Below are 24,790 nucleotides of genomic sequence, written 5' to 3' on the forward strand. Positions count from 1 at the left end.
GCAGTACAACAAATTACTAGTTATCGATCGCTGTAGATTATACAGCGCAGCTTCTCGAATTACTGATGTGCACACAATTTTTTTTTTCTCTGTATACCCGGTTTGCTTTCGTTTTTGCGTTAATGATCCAACTTATTCTCGCTCCTCAAAGAAGTAAGATGATGGCCAATTAAGAAAGTTAAATGAAGTTCTGCACGATATAGCTGTTATAAATTCTACCACAAAAATGTAGTATAATAAAGCAATAAAATTACCTTAGGGGGTAACAATTATTTATGCTATAAGACGCATGCTAAAAATATCTTATCTTAGTAATACAATTTAGTTTTACATTAAAATATATAATTTTTTATTTATTTTTTTATCTTTTGTTCAATACATTAAGAATCGCGATGAAATGTCGCATATTTGATTATGCGAGGATAAATCAGTATCTACAATGCGTTAAATCCAAAGTGCGTCTATATCCGGTGCGTTTGATGTATGAGAGTTACTACAGCGCTTTTATTAATAGAAAAGGTCGGAGTTGTTTGAAGAGTTTCAAACGATGAAAGGTACTCGAAACGTTACAGCTGCGCAAACAGCATCAGGTGAAGTTGCTCAGGGTGTACGTAGCTTTTTTTTTAATCATTGCTCGTGTTTATGCATTTTTCTCGATGTGTTGATTTGAAATTTATTTTCCTTGTTGGATAAACTTTATTCTAATATTTTCGATAAATCGAATAATCACGATCGCAATAGCGTTCATATTTTAGCGAACGTAAATTTTTATCTATCTACACTACATTTCGATTTTAAATGTTCCAATATCTATTCAAAATTATTCGTTCAATCACTGGCTCAAAATGACGATTTTATTATTTTTTGTGACGTTAATTTTCAAACAAAATGCTGATATATATTTTTTATCCATGTTGCATATTTCGTCTTAAAATTGATCCATCGCTTGGTATGTGTGAGCCTTATACCGTAAAATATTTTATTTTATTTACTTTTATTTTATTACGTCACTGCTCAATGGCGAAACGACGCAAATTGAATCACGTTGCTATACAAGCGAGACGTAACAGCTGCTTAAGGCTTCTTCGAGATGATGATTTGCGTCTCAGGGCCGTACAGTTTCAAGTTCAAACGCGCTCAGTACCTTCCCTACCAGCATAGGAACACCGGTGTTAGCAATTAAGGGCACTCGATAATGATGGAACTGCACGGAACCGGGAACTCTAAGCTGCTTAGAACCGAGAGCGAATCTGTCACTGTCAGTCGGCGCCTATTCACCGACGTGATCGCATCCACTTGCCAATGGAATATAACGTTTATTCGTAGTGCGATTAAAGTCACATTTCTCTCAAACGACGCTCGCAGAAAGACACGTCGCTTTGAACGTACGCGAATTTGGAGTTACTAAGCGAATCTAAATAATGATGATAATAGAAGTGATAAATTTGTCAATGAGTAACGTAGCGTAACATATATGCTACGAATGTCTTTTAATATGTTTTTAGAAAAATCTGAACGTATATTCAAAGAAAATGTGCATATCAGTTAGTACTTTGGCTTTTATAAATATTTAAATTTGACATGCAAGATAGTCTGATACTGAATATCTCAGAATCATAAAATCTTACTCAAATTTAATTAAAACATATATCTATGTATATTAATAATCTTAATGGGTCTTACAAGCATTAACGTATATACATGTATAAAATATAAGTAGAAGTACCTCATCAGAAAGACATCAGGTAATAAAATTTATAATTCTTCTTATATAAGGCAGGTAATATGTGAGATTAAATTCTGTGTTCTTTTACGAAGTTCATAATCGGATATTAAATTATATAATATTCAAAGAAAACAACGCTAGAAATTTTCCATGATGTTAAGTTGATTCGAGCGAGAAATTTGTTGAAAATTTTATTGCAATTTGATGGACCATGCCAGTCGATGCTGTCTATAGATTAAATTCACTTCCAGCACATCGCGAGTATTACCGTTTTACTTTTTTTCCTCGTGTCTTTTCTTCTTTCATTTTCTCCTGTCCGTCTCTGTTGAGGACTCTCCTTCTCGAGTGTAAAGCAGAGCACGTGTGGAATTCTCAGCACTGTTGCCAGTCGATACGCTGAATTTTCGAGGGTAAAAAACTCGTGTCTCATCGCGGGGACAAATCTAAAAGCACACGGGATTGCGCGTCTGAAAAAAGCAGGGTAGTTTTTCTCATTGTAGCCCAAAGGTCTTATCTCTCAAAGTACACACGTTTTTTCGTATGATTCGTATTTGCTTTTTTTACTGTTTACTTTCTGAATTATTTTAATTAGCATAAATAATATGTATTATGAAGATAATAATTTTTATCACGTTATCGTGTCAAAAAAAATGTTTCGAGTTGATAGAAATTTTCAATTTTCTAAATCTTTTTAGTCTTCTAAAGTTATTTCGATAACATGTTACATATCTAAAAGCTGGAAGATATGAATAATATAATAAAACTGTAATAATATATAATAATATAGAATAATATATAATATAATACAATAACAATTAAATCTCGAAAAGATTTAGCAATAAATGAATAATAAAGAGACAAAAGTAAATTACGTTATCGTTTCAAGGCGATTCTATTTTTGCACATTGTGGCATGTTTTGTATTACAAAGAGTTTCCGGTCGCAACGTTGAGAACCCAGCGTTTCTGTGTAATACTTGGTGTTTCACGGGGGCGAATACATCTTCGTGAGGAACAAGGAAGAGAACGAATCGTCGAGTAAGCGATTCGACGTTGTCGGCGTCATTACGGCCGCGTTGCATAACGTGTCATTGACCATGCCGGCTGGATTACTCACGGTTCTTCCTCGTGACCTTGGATCGCAATCGAGCCTTCGATGCGCGCCCTTTGTAGACGATCATGGACCTGGTTGTTGAGTAATCATCGACGACGACGCAGGAAGGGCATTGCACCTGGTTGTAGCGAGCTGGTTGCAAGCGGACGACTGTTTGGAGAACAATGGCGAACTAATAAACAATCCCGGCTGGACTTTAATTTATGATTTCATGGAAAGTAACGAGGATATGACGGTGCTTCGTCGAAACGGAGATAAATCTCCAGCACAGAGTTGCGAGCTCGGCATGATCGCGTGTTCGGATGTGGCTGCAATCGTGGAATGCAACGCATAGAAGGCAGTACAATAACGCGATGATATTCCGCGGTTACATTTCCGATTTTTTCTAACACATTCCGAGAGATCCGATCTATGTGGTCGGTGTTTAGATTTTATAATCCGGCATGCGATGCATGTTGATGCGCAGGTTGCCGCTTGATAAAGTGACGCGATTCGCGATAGTTTCTGCACATAGCTGCAATGATGATGTATCTTATAATCCGTCTATGAGCAATAATTCTCGGTAGATCTTTGACGTGAAATTGTGCTGAAGATGCAATTAACAATTAAATAAGATATTAATCATGTATAATTATTTTTGCTGGAAAGATAATTATGAGAAGATCTCTCAAAGAAATTTTGGAAAAAAACATTTCTTTTTATTAGTATTATAAATAGATCGTTATTTTATTAGGATTTTACGAGTTTATTTATGAGTTTATTTAACAGTGAAGAAATTATAACGCAATAACATTTTCGATTATGATTTTTGAACACAAAATTTGTCTACCATGATTGTTTTCTGATTGTGTTGGAGTTAACCACGTTCCTCGAGCTACTTACAGTAACAATATATCCTGTACTTTGTATCTAATCTTTTGCAGCGGATAATAGGGATCCAAGAGACCGTTGAACTTTAGCTGCATCTCGAGGAGATTCGCAATTGAGTATTCACAGTGCAAGGAATGTAATCTAATGCATGACATTTAATGAGGACGCGATATCTCGTAAACTTAGGAGATAAAGAACCTTAGAAAAGGAGACGTTCTTATTAACTTATATTTGAACTTGTCGTAATTGGAAGCCAATTGACGTGTAACGCGCTAGATTTGAGATTTTACATTTTGGAGCCCGCAGCTCGCGAGTTGAAAACTATAAATAGATACATATTCAGATGAAATTTGACATGAAATTGCAATTGCGAAAGGGAGAATATTTGCAATTAATTTGCAATTACGGCGCCGCAATTCCCGCGTATTGGAAATTTCTCTTCGAGAAGAACAATCGAGATACCGATTTTACAAAGTAGAGCACGCTACAAAAGCGTCTTAATTAAGTTCTCGAGATCGCAACGTTATATGCAACGGTGTTCTTTCCTATTTATAATCCTCGTTTCGCCATCCAGATCGATCGAGCAACGTTGAATGTTTAACGCGCCGCTTCGCGTAACGCGCTTAATCCGACTCGCGACGCGATCGCGAATCCGAAGATCCTGCATAATGTAACCGCGTCTTCCGTTTTCGAGCGGGCGCTAATTAACGAAAGCGAATTAGTATCTCCGGCGACGGAGATATCGCACGTCCTACTACGTGTCTCCACCGTGTTCGCGCGAACGTACTTTTTTCCCTCCGACGCGACGTCGGAGTCGAACCGACGTGAAAATTTCATTCCGTCGAGTGACGTCGAGCCGTTTTCGGTCTTGGATTCGAGCGCGAGACGCTTTTGAAAAATGCATTGGAGCGATGTATGCTTTACGAGCAGCATCTTAGATGCTAATTGAGATAAGGGAAAAGTAGAAATTGCATCTCGACGAGAGATTCACTTTGCTCCTGCGATGTTTTTACTGTTACTTCGGAAAAGTAATCCGGTATAATTGCGAGCTAACAGAATCGTTTGTATCCATTAAAATGTATCCGTTTCGACTAGCAATACGATCATTTGCATTTTCTTTATTTAACTCATCAGTCCGATGGTCTTTGATTATTTTTTTTCCCCTCCATTTTCAGGACAAACGTTGTTTCAGAAAAGCGATATCTTTTTGAATAATTGCGAGCTGACAGATACATTTCATTTACTTACTGTTAATCGGTATTTTAACTTTCATGAACATTTTACTTTATTTCTTTTATTAGCAATATCATATTTTATTTCATCGGATATTTTACATTAAACGGAGCTTGTGAGTTACTGTTATTTCGAAACACTCCACATACTCTGGATGGAGCTTTTACGCGATAAATCAGAATGTAATACTTTGTCGAGTTTCACTGAGAGAGAAATCTCATCTTTAATAATACTTATCTCAGATGGTAGTTATTTATGTACGTGTTTCATATTTATGTGGCGTAATTAGCAATATTTCACGAATGCGTAATGCTATTAATTCAGCACAGCTTAATAAGTCGGGAGTAATAACAGCCGCAGGAAAGCAGATGCACGTTCTATCGAGGCGAGGATCAGTTTTTACGGAATGAATAGCGCGAGAGGGAGTATATTGCACTCTACGATAAGCAACGACAGCGCATTCATGGGTTTACGAAAATGTGGTGCATTTTCCAAATGCAACTATGGTACTATAATTGTAAAGAAAAATATAAAATACGAAAACACAGAAGAGATTCGCGAGATAGTATTATGAAAAATGTTCTTGACGTTTACATCGATAACTCGTGCCTTTCTAATCCATGAGCGTATACCTGTCGATGCAATTAATCTTCGTCTAGAAAGAACTGTGATATTTGCCGTTTATTTGCTGCGACGAATCTGAAAAAAGCACCGCGGTGCTTTGGCTTATTAATATCGTTATCATCGTGTATCACGATTGCAAAAAAAAAAAAAAAAGAAAAGAAATACAGGAAGGGAAACTGATAAAGTTAGTTCTTCCGCCGACTGGTTCCGCACGCAACCGTTCGCGATCTACTCGCTTACAACGCGCAAATTAAATATCTACCGGAGATCGGCTTATCGAACATCAACTTCGCATTAACGTCACACCATTCTCGATACAGCCCGCGGCGGGCAACTATCATTCGTCAAAGTCAGGTTTCGCCTCGGAGCCAATGGCAGGAATTAAACTTCTGCTCGCGCGGCACTTCCGCAATAACATCGCACTCAAGCACGCTGCACGCGCGCGATGTTGCAAAATTAGAAGCGCCATGTATCGAGATGAGTTTCTTTGTCAGGACGTCGAACGTTAACCGCAGCTGCTGGAAGTTATGAATTTTAAGTAATGAGTAAAAAAACGGCTCGCTCTTGGAAAAATCTAAGCGGGAATATGCAGACTAGTATGAATCGGCGAAAGATGTTAGACGTCTGTATATATTTAGAACATAATATTTTATAGACTGACAGGAATGTCACTCTATAAGTCACGGCATCACTTTTTTTGTGCTCGAAGATTTTGACGTTGACGATATTTTATTACATTACGTGTTCTTTTTTTTTGGTACTAATTTGATATCCGATGCGGTGTCACCGAATTCTATATTTTGGCTCGAACGATTTAATTAATATCTTTCTTTGCATTCGTGACATTTGAAAAAATTAATCTGAAAAACAGTAAAATTTCTCTATCTTTAGTTTTAAATCGACATCTGTCAAGATCTTTCACTCTGTTGTCTTGCATAAATCCAAGTTACACACATCAATGTCGCTCTGTACGGCCGCGAATAGAAAAAAACCTACAAATGTACAAAACATTATTTTTGAAACCATTTGAAAATCCGATAAAACGTCACTTACTTCCGTATTACATCTTCGTTCGTGACGAGGAAGTGTCACGTGATAAAAAAAACTCCGGAGTCTCGCCTAATGGAATTAACTTCCTTGCAGGATACGCTGAGAGATCCTGCGATAGATCGGCGGCGGTCTCTGTGTGCGTGTGTGTGTTTGTGTGTGTGTCGCCTAATTAATAAAATAAATCAGCCAGCGCGCTTCGCGCCGATCTCCGGAGTGCGACGACCCCAACATTAAAGCGCGCGCGAGCGGCTGACTGACTAACTGGCTGACTGACGTGGCACCCGACGTCGGCCGATTGTCAAATTACAAGAGATCGGAAATACCTGATGGGGTAACGTGTATACTTGACGGGGTGACGGGATGGGACGGGTGACGGGGGGGGGGGGGATCACGCGGCGTCGCGACGCCGGCGTCGACGATCGCGCAGAATCCCTCGTCGCCCCCACCAGGCGACGAGCGCCGCCGATCCCTACCCCTTTTTCACCTGCAACCCTTCCGCGACGGTCCGGCATTACGTCATTCGAGTCCCGGACTTCGGCGGCGATCGTAGTCCCTCACTTCCGCTTCCGGCTCCCGGTCACGAGGTGCTGCGTCGAGGAGATCCAGTTCTGTTACCAGGTAAAGCGCGCCAGTGCCTGACTGACACATCGCCGCGGCTGTTCGCTCTCGGGCTGCAATCGTGCCTTCCTTTCTGCGCCCAAGGCAAGGCTTCTCTCTCTCTCTCTCTCTCTCTCGTGGCTGTGCTGACGCTTCAATCTTTGGTCCATATTTATAACTCGCTACTTTGTGTTTATCTACAATCCGCGAGAAACCAGACTTTGGCTAATTCTACAATGTGCTTTTTATTAACCAAAAAGGCAAGAGACAAACAGCAAGAAACAGAAAATAAAAAGCACATTGTAGAATTAGCCTTTGAAAAACATACATCGCATTGCATTACTTAACATTAAACTAGTGATTGGTTCTTCCTCTTTTTAGATTATAATCCTGTCATTTGTACAAATACTCGCTTGTTTTTATTCTGAAGTGATAATCGTCCTATTTAATTTCAGATCAATGCTTACTCTTGACATAATCGACTTTCTTACAGTTTTTAAACTTAAAAAAATGTTGATAGATGAAATTTGTTTCCTTAATTTCAAATTTCACAATTTCTAATGTTAATAAACATTATTTTCCCTAGGGATAGGATTGTTTAATAAAATTAATTAAAACATTCCTTTCGTATACGAGTTCTTATTTATTTAATTTCTCGTTTGCTAATCATTCTTGCTAGACGTTTTATTGTTAACAAGTTTTTTTTTGTCTCATGCTTATACTTTATTATTACTGTACTGATTGTGAGATGCAAATTATGTTACGCTTTTAAATATTAAACGTATCAAGCCAAATGGTATTGCATGTTGCAAATATGTAGAATGCTTATGTGATAAAGAAATGAACTCAAGACCATTTTTCAAAACCATTACGAGATGAAAGTGGAGAACTTGACAGTGGTAGATTGCAGAAAGCCGTAAGATACCTGTTGCACGTTGCGCATTGCTCTGGGGCAAACATGACCAGTACATTCGCTCACAGCAAGACGGCATTTCTCCTCAAATAATTGTCTTATTCAAATATAATAGAGCTACTACAATCATATAAAATATTGCCTAATTTACGTTCCACATCTAACGTAGTTTATCGCAGATAAACATAATTTTTTGTATTAACGCAAATAATATTTGAATTCTTTCGTAGAAAACTTATCGAGACTCGGTGCTCAGAAACTAGCTAGCCATCCCGTATAGAACGTATTATTATACTAGATCGCTGATGCAGGCATTTCGCGTTGCCCCGTAAAGGTGCATTGATAATCACAAAAACTGCATCTTCGACAAATTTCAATCTTCTTCGCTTGAACCTCGATAAAACCTTTGGTTGCGCTGCAAAATTGCAATGTTTTGCCATTATGCGCTTCGTGTAACTTCTGATAGTTAACTACAGCAAAAACTAATATTTGCAAAGAATTTTTAGAAGCTTTTAAATACTTATACAGATTACAAGAGATCTTTTAATTTTCGTTATTTAAGAACATTCAAAACGTTATACGATTATACAGACATTTTATTATGATTTTGAAAAGAAATAAATATGTTGAAAATATTTATTGATGGATTGGAGATAAGAGTTAAAACTTCGTAATAATTAAATTTGTTAATTTCTAGATTTGCAAGATGTAGATAACTATTGTGTATCGATGGAGAAGTACACGAGGATGTTAGCAGAAGTATTCAATAATGGGAAGCCGCAAATGGACTAATATTGTGGTTTTCCGAAAATTGCGCAAACGTTCTCGTAATATCCGAAAGCTATGATCGAAATAGAATTTCGTATTAGTGGAAAACTGATGCTCTCTGAACATTCGACGTATATGTCGCTTTTGTGATGGCGCGTGCAACGTACAACTTGCGAATAACGGTTCTCGAATCGTACGGCATTGAGATAATTCATTGATACACGAGAACGCTTTCTCATTGTTCGGGAAAAGCATCAACTGAAAGAGTGAAAGGTTAGTATTTTCCCGAATACTTGTTTGTCTTCAATACCTCACCGAAGTCAGTTTGCGATCTACCGTCAAATCGATCATTCCAGTAGATAAAGTGTTACGATAGTTGTCGGTTCTACGCACTTATCCGATATTCGAATTATATATGCAACATTGAATTATATATTGCAACTCAGTACGTACAAATGACACGAGATAAATAGTGTATCAAGTTTTCCATCGCTTTTAATGTTCCGTTCTTTGCTCCGCCTTCGCTGTCTTTTCTGCTAAGCCAGAACCTCTCATGCAGAATGTTCGTCGAATTCAAGTAACTCATGAGCAGTCATGAATCCGACGATGAATTGTGTAGGCTATAAATATTGTCTAGATCTAAAATATTATTGATATTTTATTCTAATTCTATTTCAGCGAAAATATCTCAATACTTTGATGAAGCAAACCATCTCTAGAAAAGATATGTTTTGAGAATTTTGTCTCATTTATATGTAATTATTCTCGAGATAAGATAAAGAGATCAAACTCTTTTATCATATTTTACATACATTTTCTCTTAAACGTTACCTTTTTTTACAAAATATCAGAACGATAAAAGCTGATGCGTTACAGCTTTAGGAAGAGGAGAGCGGAAATCTCGATAGAGAAGAATCAGGTAAGTGGAAATCTGTGGGGAAAAGTTCGGCAGAGTGGAAAAGGATTTACTTTTCACGTGAGGCATCGATTTAAAATTGGACGTGAAACGTAGTTACCGATATTGCCTCTCGACCGGCTGAGAGATTGCGGTAGCGAGGGAGAGAATGGGAGGAGGAGAGGAAAAAAAGATATCGCTGCCGGAGTTCCTCCTCATCTCGACGTCCGATACGTGCGATATAATAAAATTATGATCGGCTAGCCCTTCCATCCATTCGTCTCAATCATTTCCTCGCGAAGATTGACGAGCACGCGGTATTCCTGCCACTTCCGATTCTCTCCTCTTCATTCGGCTCTCGTTTCTGCCGTATCTCTTTTTTTCCACTTGTGGAACCTTTTATTGCCGCGTGATTGATTTTAAGGTCCCATTATAATCGATGTAATACCTACGCGAGTATTCTGAAATTAATTTCGATTCCGTTCGCGGATCTCCTCGCCTCGCAATAAAGATACCGCAGAAACGTGTAATAAAACGCGATTGACGTAATTGCGATCGTTAATCAAGGTGCACTTTAATTACAGGACTATGCTTGATCTCTGCAGTCATCTGAAATCTGCGTTACAAATGTTCTGCGACTTCAACCGAGCTCTTTATGCTTTTGATTGTTGCTCAGAAAGCCTTGTTAATAATATTGGCTTTCGGGCAATAATCATAATCACGGAAGAGCTGATTATCATCGTTACCTGCTGATCGTATTATTCAATTGTAGAGAATTTGTAATTTTATTGAAAACGAATTTTACAAATTTATGTCTAATTTTTGTTTGCGTTTGTGATTGTTATAATAAATTTAAGATTTTTATAATATGTCTAATAATATATTATATTTTTATGAATGCAAGCGCTGCGAACTATAGTATTTAAAATATTTTATATATAATCGTGGATACTTTAGAACTTTGTTAACATATTTTTTAGACATAGAAATAAGATATATTGCGATTATCTCTTCTGACTGAAATGTGTGAGAATATCTTTGTAACATGTCGCATTTATGAAAATAATTATGCAGGAGGATACTTATTGCTGCGTATTAATAGCGTCTCTTTTCCTTTAAACTCAGTCACGTGTATCAATCTCGTCGTATCAAGAATCGCAGCGTGGGAACTTCACAGTGAGCGTTATATCGCGAGGAAGTACACCATCCCAGATGGTTACGATCCCTTTAATTACAATTATTATGGCGCATTATACGACGTATGACTAATATTTCCGTAAAGACATTAAAAATAATTGCAATTGACGTTTATAGTCGTCGAGTGAAACGGGTAATAAGCTAAGTGATAGAAAATAGATTGCTGTTGGTAATAAATGGGATCAGTATGACAGGTAATGATACGCCTATTAATTAAAGCGGAGGTTTTCTTATTCATGACATAAAATGTTTTAATAAACGCTTAATTTTTATAATGTATTTATCCTTTTATTTCGATATTTATATTTAAATACTAAGTCTACAGTAAATTAAAAAGAGTACAAATTTATGTAATAAATGTAGAAAATATAAAGTAATAATTGTCGCACAACGCTTAACTTTGATAATATCAATAGTTCATTTTATTGGAGGCTATTTAAATCTTGTATCTCATGAAAACTTTTAGGTATAATTATTAATTTAAATAGAGAAATACATGATTAATGTGCCAAAATAAATTATATATAATTATTTGCTATACCGCTCAATTATTATTTCTGTCAAAAAAAAATTATAGTTTGAAATGTAATGTCTTATAAATGTTTGACAGTATCGTAAATAGAAATAGCATGACCTTTTGTGCAGAAAATGAAGTAACGAATTTGTAATAAAATACACATATATGGTATTTTAATTATAACTTTGATAGACGGAAAATGGGCAGTGAATGCTGGCTACGAAATTAGTTAAAATTTAATCCAAGGGGAGCCATGAAAGGGAATTGTTCTCGCAGATTTTAATGGGTTGAAAACTGCGTGACTCGTTTCAATATACCACATGTATCTAACTCCAAAAATTACAAAAATTACAAATATTATTCTCTACATTGTAAAATAAATTTATTTCGCTTTTTATTATGAAATGTAATGTATGTAATATGAATGAAAACATTATAAAATGTATGCGATATATTGTATTATCTATTATATTATATATTTATTTATTAATAATTATAAAATATTATTAAAATGTAGTACTAAGATAATCAGTTATTAGTTTAGAACATTATTTTTGTGTTATATTTTTGCTATGTCGTGTTATATTTTATCCTATCATAAATTTATCAATCTTTTCGCATATTTCTTTGATATTAACATTTTTGCAAACTTTAAAAAAAAATTTATGAACACTTTAACATTGCCAAAATATGTAAATTAAGTTAGATATATGTATATGTATCATATCAAACTTGCTTTCAAAGAATAAACATGAGAATTTACTTATTTTTTTGGCCAGACTTTATTACGTTTATGTTTATATTTATACATGATACCAATAAATTTTCTATTTCACATTTAAAAATCCTTTAATAAATATCTCTTAAAATATCGAGCGTACACAACACACATTACTGAAATATCACTCTGCTACGAGATTTTATTTTTATTCCAATCACAGTTTCCAATAAATTTAATATTGTCAAACAAAATAATAATATAACAGAATATAATCAAATGTATTTATGATTAAAATTGTATGTAATCATTGTAATTAATGGATAAATTTTCATAAAATTGTTACAAGTTGAGAAAATTCTTAAAACATTGGAAAATTTTTGAAATTTTTGATAGCGTAACTTTCTTATCGATTAATTTTCCTGACACTATTATCGATTTTCAAGATTTTTAATTTTTGTTATTTATCGAATTCTTGAAATCACAATTCTTGGAATTTGGGAAAATTAAAAAAATTTTAGATATAGTATTCTGTAACAAGTTTTAAATCTATTTGTTAAAACATTTTATGTAATTATTATTAATAAATAAAAAAATCTGTGTATGTGTTTGTATAATATATATATGTGTGTATATGTATGCATGTTTTATCAAAATAATATTTTATAATTTTTGAAAATATAATAAAATGTACATTAATAATATGAAACACTTGTAAATATTCCTTCACACTTATTTCCATATATTAAACCAATGAAAATTTTATGTATAATCGCTATTTCTAGAAATTAAAGTTTGTAGATATATAATTCAAATTACATACGTAATTAAATTATTAACGTAACGTGCGATTTATCAAACATTAATTTCAAAACAAAGAGAACACATTCAAGATATAATACTATTACAAATCATTATGTCCAATTTATCTCGGTGTCGGAGATCACGAAAAATTAATTCCGAAGGATGCATTAGCTCATGTCAAGTTGGTTGGCCGCAAAGTTTCTTTCGCTCGTTTCGCATTTTCTCCGTGAAAATTACACAATTCCTGATGCACGTCGATGTTGGTACCGACAGTGCTTTACCGAGAACTGCCAAAAAGTCGGCGAAACGAGGGTCGACAGCCAGGAACGCAGTCCGAGCATCGTTCGAGATGGGATAACCCGTAACCGACGGCGGGAGAAGGCGAACGACGGGTCCGGCAACAATGCATTATTTAAATTTTAAAAGCCCCTCAAAGTGTCGGCTTAATTCGCCGGTCTTTTATCCTATCTCTAGCTGTACGATTGAAAACGCGGGAAACCGTCGAGTGAGAGACCTATACATGCATTGACAAGTACCTAATGTGCATAATGCACCGATAGTCGTATATTTTGTTAAGATGGAGAATTACACATCAATGTAGTATCTGAAGAGGCACTTATCTTTTATACAAATTTACAATATTATTAAAAAAAATTATAATACTACAAAAGATATTATTATGCATCGTGTGAGAAAATTGAATAATGAAATAACTGTCATATGACATTTGAAAGACGAAATGTGAATAATTTTATTAGATATATATAGTCGTATATTAAATAAAAATTTAAGTTTTATACTATAATAGTTTCAATAATTTCTCTCTATTTTTGCAACTAGGATTCTGACAGTTAGATTAAATCATGCCCTCTTTTTCGAGTTATATTTTGCCTGAAATGTTTAAAGCAAATGTTTAATTTAAATTCTTAGCTACGATTTTAAAAGAAATTTCCGATAATTCAAATAAAAACTAAAATCGACTTCTGAATTTTTATTTTCGGTAAATTCGTTAAGAAGCATATTATATACAATGACAAAAATAAATATAGTACAGTAAATAGTTATAGTAAATAATTGAGGGGGTGGGTAGAAATTGAGGGGAGGGCACAATTCTACTTAGGCCCTTTTTCCGGCAATTAGCTTTTTCATGTATTATTGGTCGTAATAGAAAAGTATTGTAACATGTAACTTCTTAAAGACATTATATAAATTTATTTAACATTGTACCTATTTGTGTATAATAAAAAAGTAGCAAGTTATTTTAATTTTTATTAATATCAAGATTTCGTAATTAGGCCTTTATTCCCCTTAATTATATAGTTATAGTAATAAATTAAATAGTATAATAAATAAATACAGTACTTTGGATTGCGTATTTGCTATAAATGCTTAATTTCTACATTAGTACTTATAATAAGCAGCATAATAATGAAAGATCTTTGACACTAGATATTTGATACGATTGTTATCTCTCAGATGACGATGATGCAGATAGAGAGCAAAAACGATACGCATATCGCGATTTTGCAGCCGTCAGGCATGTTCGCAAATGTGAAATCTGCATTCGTCGCTGTGAATCGATCTCATCTTTCTATATAATTGCCAATATAACCAGTGCGGTGGGAGGAGACACGTTCGTGTGTCAATATGTATGTGTGTGTGTCGCGAATAATCGAGTATATACACGCGCATCTCATAGCCGAATGCACGCGCACATACACGAGAATGTGGGATTCGCGAATACATACGCGGATACGTAGCGAGGTGGAAGCAGGTTGACAGATTGACGTTCGGTCGCGCCTCGTTCAACCCAGCGTCCGATGAATATTTCAGGTGCCGGCTTCACCTGTCAGCTCGCGGATGCCATGCGGCGCGGAGAGAAAGAGCGAAAGAGAAAGACGAGCAGCAGCAGCAGCAGCAGCAGCAGCAGCACCAGCAACATCAGCAGCAGCAGCAACAACATCGGCAGCGATAGCAGCAAAAGGAGCAGCCTGGTTGCTTCTATGTATAGGGAGCCGTGCCCTGGCGAACTTTCGACCCGAAATGACCCGAGAGAGTCGAAGAAAATGCAGACTCCGTCGCAAACGATGGATTATCACCTTTTCTTGCTCTCTCTCCCTCTCTTTTTCTCTTGCGCTGCCATTTGCTATCGGCGATGATGAGTCTAATTTCAGGATACCGATCAATCGTCTATGAATATCAAGGTATTACGTATTTATTTCCACGTGTCCTAGTTCGCCCACTGCCTCTTTCGGGGAGGATGCTGAGGATGTAAGGGACGAAGGCGAAGAAATGCGCCCATTTCTTATTTATTTCGGTAGTTGTTATTCCCGTTAAAATGTTAGCGCTATTTGACCTGTTTATAATTATTGATTATTAGTTATTAATTATCAAACTTACGTAGGGTGTAATTAACTTGTAGATTACGGTATACAATAATTCGATTTAACATCGATTAAAAGTAGAAAATTATCGTTCGTATTATGTACAAAATTATTAAACCACCAAAATTCTAAAGTTTCAATATCGAAAATTTGATTGAGTTTTTATTGAAATTCATATCGTTTCGAAAACGTTTTTAAAATAAGTGCCTCGTGTTATATTCAAGATCTACTATACTATACTACGCCTTTTTGAATATTAATTTCTTATCGATTGAATAACGTTCTATTATTGAAATTTGCTGGAATATTCGCACGTGGAATAATCTTAAATTCATCGATTATTCTTACTTAAGGGCGCATAACTATTAGATATATTTATCCAAAGATGATGTACGTCGAGTTAATGCAAATTAGCATGCAAGATAAATGACTCTCTGCGGATCACTCATACGACGTAACGTAAGATGACTCGACTTTAAATCCGTTATATTCATTTTACGGAATCGCTTATCTTACTAATGTTAGATTAGATTAGTAGACTACTTTGGGGCTTAACGTAATTATTATGACATCATGTATTAAAAGTGTATAGAAATGACTTTCATAAAATCTTCGGTACTATCTTCGGTCGTGCTGAAATAAAACAAGTCTATATTGTTTGTATTGTTTGGATATATACGGAATACACAAGGAAACGCGAGAGGAAAAATTGGAGAACTGAGAATTGGCGAGCTGATTTATAGCCGGCTACACGACGCCTCGCGTATCTCTCTTCGTGGTTTGTCTGTACGTTTGACATTTGGTGCCTTACGATGACCGCGATTGAAATATGAGCCTTCACGTCGCGAACGTCCAACCGTCTGGTCCGGTCTCGCGAAGTGGAGGAACTGGATTTCAGTCATAGAGACGGTGCGCGTACAAAGTTGAAATTGGCACTTACGATGGACGCCCATTGCGCTTTCGCTGAATATTCATGTGCCATGGTAAAGGGTTATTGAACCGTTGCAAGTCTGAACCTTGAATGAGCTGAGTTACATAAAGAATATCGCGAACGGTTGTCGATCGAAAACAAGAAAATGTGTAATTATCCGGTTCTAAATTGTATAGGATGCGCGTCGCTAACATTCTAATAAATTACTTGTGAACGATCTATTGCTAACGATCATGCTAACTTATGTGGAATTGTTATTAGAAATTGTTGCGTCAAATTTCAAATATTTTCTCTCTCCTACGATAAAAATAATACAAAGTCCTTAATTAAAATATTCCAACGTTATCCGTATATAATAATATTAATCTGTTAACAGAGTAATAATATAAATGTATTAGAAATAATTAGCAGGACTCGATCTTATTTCAAATAAATTTATTTAATATATATATATTTTAAATAAAGAAAAAATTAAACAGTTATTTAGTATTTATTATTTAAAATAACTTCTTCTGATCTATTTCTTGTTTAATATTTTAAATAAGTTTTTGGAACTTATTTTATATTTTTTATTTTAAATAAGTTGTATCAATTTTTTTCGACTTTGAATTTTAAATAATTTTCTGGAGCCTATTTTATATTTTTTATTTTATATAAATTGTATCAGTACGTTACCGATCCGTCGGTAAAAATGATAGTGAGTAATCAAATTATAGTATATTTATGATAAACTGTAGCACGTATAGAAGATACATCCGTTAATTTTCTACCTGGTTCGCGAACAAGAGTTAATACTATTAAATATTAATTACATATAAACTGTAGCTATAAAAAAATTGAAATGTTATATTTAGAACGTTATATTTAGAAATATATATTTGTATATTCGAATAAACAAAATCATTAAAATATTTTTTATTTATTATTTGAAACATTTATTTAAATACATATTTCTTACTTTATATTTTAGATAAGTTTCCGAAATCTATTTTTTATTTAAAATAAGAAATAGCCTTCGATAACTTATTTAAAATAAAAAACAAATTATTTTTATATTTTAAATAAAAGTTATTCTATATTTTAAATAAATAAATGCATTTTAGGGCCCTATTTCTTATTTTATATTTTAAATAATTTCTTGTAACCTATTTCTTAATATCTTTTAATATTACAAATAAGTTTTTGGAACCGATTTTATATCTTTTATTTCAAATAAGTCGTATCAATGATTTTATCGACTCCTACAATTTTATATTTAAATAAGTTTCTGAAACTTATTTTATATTTTTTTATTTTAATTAAGTCATATCAGTTATTTTACCGAATCCTGTAATAAGAAATAATAAGAAATAATAGGAAGAGATACATATGAAGAAAATATATAAAAATAATAGAAAATATAAAAATAATGTAATAATATATATATAATAATAGGAAATATAATAATAATGTAATAATATACATATATATATATATATAATATAATAATATAATAATATAAATATGAAAACAATGGGAAGAGATTAATGTAATTGATTTAAAAACTTTAATACTTTTTTAATCTGACAGGTATCATCACAAATCAAGGGAAATAAAAAAAGATTTGAATGTATCGCATATTTTGATCTTGGATAATGTGCTACATCAGATGAATTTCAATCAATAATACAAATAACGCAAAATACTCATAGACTAACAATAGCGCGTTTGATCTGCGCTTTAGTGGTATACAATATCTCCTATCGGTATCATAAAATAGCATCGATTTTATCATCGCAGAGACGAAGTCTGTGTGATTGTGAGTGTCAGAATAATTTTCGTTAATTAATGAAATAGATTAAAACACGGAAAAGCGCTCTCGACGCTGCCGGACGCGGTCACGTTAGTTGACAGCGCGAAAAGGTATAATGTCGTCTGCATATCCAACGTTGGTCCATTTATAACATTCGCTGTAATGTGTGAGTTTATGCAACGCACATACTAAAAATACTTATTGATATAATTGTCATTAAATGAGGCGTCTGCCTCTATTTGGATGACCCGATCATTACGATACCCGATCACCTTGTTTATTAAAGAGCCAATATGTCGTTCACATTATCGCTTCGCGATTGCTTCTGTGGACTTTAATATTAATTTTATCCGATCAATTCTTCGTAATTTCTTGAATAGAAAATTATGAAGGAACGCGTGAAAAAGTTTAAAGGAAAATTAAAATTTATAAAATTTCATATTCGTAATTTTATAAATTCGTTATTTTATTTTAAGTATCCTTGAAGCAGAATCTAAAATGGTTCTTTTTCCATTTTTATTTTTGTCTTAAAACATCATAAGAAGTTTTAAAAAAAATACTTTTCCTAACTCTTTCAGATAAAAAAAAAGTAAAACTCTGGCCAGCAAAAAAATTATATTATTAGAACACTTTGATTTATAACCCAATTTTAAGGGTTCAATGTAAAAAAAAAAAAATACTGACATCGTTCCTTAAGAAACGATTGACGATAGATCAGGATTATATTGATCATATAACTTTTTTTCTAGTAGAGCAAAACACAAAAAAAAAATATATATATATATATGGTGTAATATATAGTATTATGCATACAAAAAATTTTCTTTTCACGTTTTCGCCCCGAAGGGGTTACATAATCGATATCCTAAAATCTTGCACCTTTTATTCTGTGCTGGAGATTTCTTACTTACGAGAAAAAGTCTTTGCTACGTTCGTCTAGTGGCAATACCGCGTACTATTCTTTTCGAGTTTTGTACCCCCATTACGAATATTACGACTATTACGAATAGAAAAAAAGACTTCTTTGGAATTTTGATTTATGAATCCCGGTAAAAAATTTTTCATGCATGAATATGTATAAACATGTATAAACATACATAAACATGCATAAATATTCATAAACGTATAATTATATATGAAATATGTCCATACATGTACACACTCATCCTTTTTTCTTTTGTAAAATTACTTTTTAGTGTAATAGAAATAATAATAGTAACGTAAAAATGTTAAAAATAATTAAAAAGGTAATTTTCGCACTATTTGTTTTAGAAAAAAATCAAATTTGAAGAAGTGTAAAAAATTATTTATGTATAATTATATATAAAATTATGCATAATTATGTATGAGCAATTTTGTTACTTTTTTTTAAATTTGTTTTTTTTTTCTAAAACAAACAATGCGAAAATTATCCCTTTAATTATTTTTTATGTTTCTACATTATTATTACTTCTATTGCACTAAAAAGTAATTTTACAAAAGAAAGAGAGAGAGAGAGAGAGAGAGAGAGAGAGAGAGAGAGAGAGAAAGATATATATGGACATATTTCATATATATAATAATTATACATGTTTATGCGTGTGTATGTTAATACACAGGATTGGGAAGTAACGCATTACTTGTAACCGTTACCGTTTTCGTTAATTTTTCAGTAACGATCGTTACTTTTTCTATCTGTAACGATAACGGTCGTTACATTTTTAGTACGAATTTAGCCATTACTTTTACCATTACAGTTCCCTATTATTTTCTTATTTTATAATTTATTCTTAATTTCTTAAAAAGTATTTTGTACTTAATATTTTATACTGTGTTCTAGGCACTGCCAATGTTAAAAATATATAATTTACATTACATATATATATATATATATACTGTAAATTTTTGGTACGGACAATAAATATTGATAATACAGAGAAATAATACACTTAGTTATCCTGGTGGAAATAAATTGTTGAAATTGCTGAAAATCACTGAAATCTCTATCAATTGACTCAACAATTGACGACAATTGACTGATTATAAATTATACTGAAATGGATCTTGATAAAGATTTCATCAATTTATTTCCACCAGGAAACATTAACATTTAAAAACAATATATAATCTATTATATATTATTATCTACTTTAATCTAAATTCTTATAAAAATGACTACATTAAAATAATGATATTAAATAAAATAAAGAATTAGTAAAATTATAGGTAAGTTTAATATAGAGAAAAGCTTACTCTATATACAAACTAGTTAGTACAGAGCTTCAAGTTTGAATATTTTATTTCACATTTAGTATTAAGTTAGTTATCAGCTAATGTAATTTTAAAATCTAATAACTTATTTTAGCATTATAACAAGAAGTAACGAAAAAGTAATGAATCGTTACTTTTTAAGTAACAATAAAAAGTAACGCGTTACTTTTTTGAAGTAACGCGCACAACTCTGTTTATAGATACATATTTATTCATGCATGAAAAATTTTTTACTGGAAAAGTTAAACTAATTAGAGTTTTAGTAGTCCTTCAGACTTTTTCGACGACTTTCTTCGATAAAGAAAATAAATTAAAATCAAGTCATATGTAACGTTAGGTATACGTGTAGCGTGTCAGGTAAATATATACAATGCGTGACACTGTGTGACTACAGTATTTTTCTCGAGGACTGATCGGCTGAATGGAATCTCGACAATGAGTGCAAGCGAATCCGTGAGTCAACTCTTTTCGGAATCTGTTGCTAATGACAAGATTTTTACGATCGGAGTCACTGTGGACACAGGTACGAAATTATTCGTGAACTTGTTCATGAGATAAGGAGAAATCCACGCGCCTCTCTTAAACATAACCTACAACAAAGTCCTACAATAAATGATTTTGTTTACTCAGGTTTCGAATGGGAAGCAATTGACGAATGCAAAGAGAAATTGGGCAAAGATGTTCGGGTGATTAGGCAACGCGGAAGAATCTATTTTAATATTGATTGGGACGAATTTCCAAAAGTATTCTTCTATACAACTCAGATTATTTTTTTAAATGTAGGTGCAAGAATCATAATATTTATGTTTTGTCATATATGTTATAGGTTCAAGAAATGAGATCGATAGATCACATATTCATAGTAGCTGACAACGGAAATTTATCGTTTAATAATGACAAAGAATCAGACTTATTGCATATAAGAAGTTATAACTTGGACATACTTTCGAACTCAGATAAAATATGGAAGAAAACTCTTGAAGCATGGAAATGTGCAACAAGTTTCAAAGGAAAACTTTATCCAACGACTGAAGAATACGTTGAAGCTAAAAAGGAAGATCTAGTAGCCAAAACAGAAATGTTAGAAATGCGTAACAAAGAAAAGGAAGAAAAAGATCCCTATGATTGGAATGTATCAGAGATGAAAGAAGAGAAAGGAAAAAAAAGGGGTCAAGATCCTTCAAAATCCCAAGAGAACGATGTACTCAAATACAGAGTAACGTGTGAGAGGAATGGTAAACATGCAGTTGAATCCAAGGATGTTGCTAGGGTTATCGGAGAGGTATTACAGGACAAGTTTCATTGGTTGGTTGACTTGTCCATGTATCATCTAGAAATTCTCTGCAAATTGGTAAATGGTATGAGAATTAATAGATTAATTGAATTTTAACAATTTTACGAAATGTACACGTATGAAGTTTTATAACAATATATACCTCCTATTATAGAATCAATTATATATGAATATATATGAATGAAACAAGCTGAATACTAATTATTTCTAAACATTTCAGATCAATTAATAACGCATTTACGAGTAACGCACAAATCCAAGCACCATAGAAATATTGTAAATTTTGGACCAACTACTCTTAGATCAACTATATGTTACAATTTGCTAAAATTGGCCAATCCCAAGCTAGGAGATATAATAGTAGATCCTATGTGCGGGGGAGGTTCTATTCCTATAGAGGTATATTGCATGTTTACAATAATAAAATTAATAGTTCATAAAATTCTATTCAAACAATTTCAGGCAACACTAGCTTTTCCACATTCATATGTCTTATGTGGCGACAATGATTCCAGAGCTATAGATAGAACAAAGTCAAATATGGATGCTTCAGCAATTACATGTAAAATAGATCTCGTACAATGGACTGCTTCAAAATTGCCATTCAAAGATTCTTTTGTCGATATTATTGTTACTGATATGGTATGGAAATTAATCATTAAAAATTTTGTTTCAACATTATAATTAATTTTTACATATTTTTATTTTTACTTTTTCATTAAAAATGATCATTTTTTAAATAATCTGCAGCCTTTTGGTAAAAGAAGTGGGAATAAGTTTTACAACAAAATTTTTTACAAAAAATTTTTGCTAGAATTTGGTCGTATAGTAAAATTAAACGGACGAATAGTTCTACTGACTTATGATAGAAATAACTTTAAAGACGTAAGTTTTTATTATAATTATGTATAGCAATTAAAATATGAAAGAAAAGAACTAAAGTAAAATATTTTACTATGATCTGAAAACAAATTCTATTCTTCATTTTAGGCTCTGATGGCAGCTGGTGATTTATTCTGGGTGATAAAAATAATTGGAGTAAATGTGGGAGGCCTTCCAGCTGCAGTTTATGTTTTGAACCGCACTCAAGTAGCCCTTGATGCATTCAAACCGCGTGTGACCAAACAATATGATTATCAGAAAGACAATAAAGACTTGTCTCATTCGACTAAAAAGCCTTTGTCCAATTAGATATTTTATTTTCATAAGTATTGTGATACAAGTATTGTGAATTCATATTTTTGTATGAAGAAATTAATAGAATTTATTTAGCATATATTTAGCATACAATCATGTTTAGTTTTTTTTACTAATTATTTCTCAGATAATCCTAATATATGTATACATAGAATTCACAAAAAGAATTTTCTTCTGCTTGTCTCCATCTCGTGTCTGCGACCTTGTATAATCCATTCGTAATCGCCATATTTACTATCGAATGTTCCATGTTGTAGTGATCTTAATTTCAAAGTAAATCGTGGACCTAGTTCTCGTAATCTCGGTTTTCCGTTCTTGAGATCAAACTCGTACCTGTAAATTCGTTCAATTAGATTTAAGTACAAGAGATATTTACACTGATGTTAATTTTAAGTTTTATAAATTCCATGTGATTAATAATAAAAAATAAAATCTATATAAATTCATTAACTTTAGAGAGACGTTTTTATATAGAAATTACATGAATTTTACTAAAATAAAATATTTTAAAAAAATTTGTACAATTTAAAAAAAATTAAAATAAAATTACCTATGATGTCTAAAAAATATATAATCTCTTTGATTATGAAATGTCACGACTCTCCTTCCTTTAAATTCTGGTTGATAATGAAACAAGGCTCCTAGCATTCTGCCAATGGTGAAACCTAAGCGTGTGGTGAAGTTATTGAGAATAACTTCTGGCCTGTGTTCTGTGATCTCCTTATGGTTGCGCTTTAAATCTGTCGTTAGTTTGACATTACTGAGTTTGAAGTGTGCAGTAGGACCATCTGGCAGATGAATAATTAACATTCCATCTAACAATTGTTTAAGGAAAACTTGTATTTCAAAATAAAAATAACTTAAATTTAATCAGCTTGATATTTTATATAGTATATAATTGAAATTTGTCAATTGTTTTTTAAATAAAGCTTCCTAAAAGATTTCTGGTGCCTCTAATAATTTTTTATCAATTTATCTACAAAATACATTTTATATAACGGATAAAGTATTAACTTATTATAATATTTATAAATGACTTATTATACTATCAGTTTATAATGTTATAAGGATACTTGGTTTGCATTGATTCTCATTAACAATGATTATATCTGTAAAGTTTCGAGCAGTAGCACTTTTGACCATTTTTTTAACGCCAGAGCGATTTCTATATAGCGAAATAGAATTAGGTATCATTCTTGTAAGTTCTCTGCCAAAAATTCTCGTTTTCCTATTTGGATTATCAGCATACGTAATGAGGACTTTAGGTTCATACTCTTGCCTATAGTAGGCAGCAAATTCATCATGTTCACAGTCAAACTTGAGCTCCTCATTCGCCTCATCATCCAGATTACCTACTATCATAGTCTCATCTTTCTCTCGTAGGCTCTCTAAAGTATGTGGCACCTGTTTCGGAGCGCCCGACTGTATCCTCGCCTTCTTCGTTGCTTTCTTTGTCTTCGCTCGTTCTTTCATCAATTCCTGACATTTCTGATACCTCACAGCTTTGCATTTGATGTGGTTGAAGTTACTGTCAGACGGCAGCAAAACTTCCGAAGCTTTACCCGTTGATGTACTCGGTTCATCATTTGCCACTTCATTTTCCTCCCTGGGTCGACTCAGAGGATTCTTTCGCAAAGTTTTAATCTTCATCTTGCACAACTTTTTGTATTCTTCTTTTTTACCTTGTATGAACTTCTGATCCACTTGTAAGGTTCACAGGATCATGCGATGGATGGATCAAGTAGAATGCTTCTTCAAAAATTAAATGAGAGGCCACACGTAAACTTTTTGCATTAAAATTAAAATCGTAACCATTCGAGAATGCACTTTCGCGTCTCTAACCTATCAATTCTTTTAAAGTTACCAATTACCATATGTTATGACCACGAGATTCCTGAGCGCAGTGCTGCCAATATAT

At 33.2% G+C, this 24,790-nt stretch overlaps 2 protein-coding genes across 3 annotated transcripts; one reads left to right on the forward strand and one right to left on the reverse strand.

Moving 5' to 3' along the window:
* Positions 1–20,653: 20,653 nt before the first annotated feature.
* On the forward strand, positions 20,654–22,965 carry LOC105145232 (tRNA (guanine(6)-N(2))-methyltransferase THUMP3). Of its 2 annotated transcripts, XM_011054670.2 has the most exons (7): positions 20,670–20,904; positions 21,012–21,124; positions 21,208–21,739; positions 21,896–22,074; positions 22,138–22,317; positions 22,426–22,560; positions 22,666–22,965. In XM_011054670.2, the coding sequence occupies exons 1-7, from the start codon at positions 20,817–20,819 to the stop codon at positions 22,864–22,866; spliced, it is 1,428 nt and encodes a 475-aa protein (XP_011052972.1). In that variant the 5' UTR covers positions 20,670–20,816; the 3' UTR covers positions 22,867–22,965. The 2 variants fall into 2 exon arrangements, with proteins under 2 accessions (XP_011052973.1, XP_011052972.1); XM_011054671.2 differs by lacking the exon at positions 22,426–22,560 and having other exon boundaries at positions 20,654–20,904.
* Positions 22,854–24,772, reverse strand: LOC105145233 (putative ribosome production factor 1). The gene is made up of 3 exons (XM_011054672.2): positions 23,946–24,772; positions 23,423–23,687; positions 22,854–23,205 (listed from the first exon to the last, which is right to left on the reverse strand). Exons 1-3 carry the CDS (start codon positions 24,520–24,522, stop codon positions 23,028–23,030), a joined length of 1,020 nt encoding a protein of 339 aa, XP_011052974.1. The 5' UTR covers positions 24,523–24,772; the 3' UTR covers positions 22,854–23,027.
* Positions 24,773–24,790: the final 18 nt, after the last annotated feature.

This window comes from Acromyrmex echinatior, chromosome 6 (assembly GCF_024713525.1).
Source record: "Acromyrmex echinatior isolate Ae372 chromosome 6, ASM2471352v2, whole genome shotgun sequence".
Lineage (NCBI taxonomy): Eukaryota > Metazoa > Arthropoda > Insecta > Hymenoptera > Formicidae > Acromyrmex > Acromyrmex echinatior.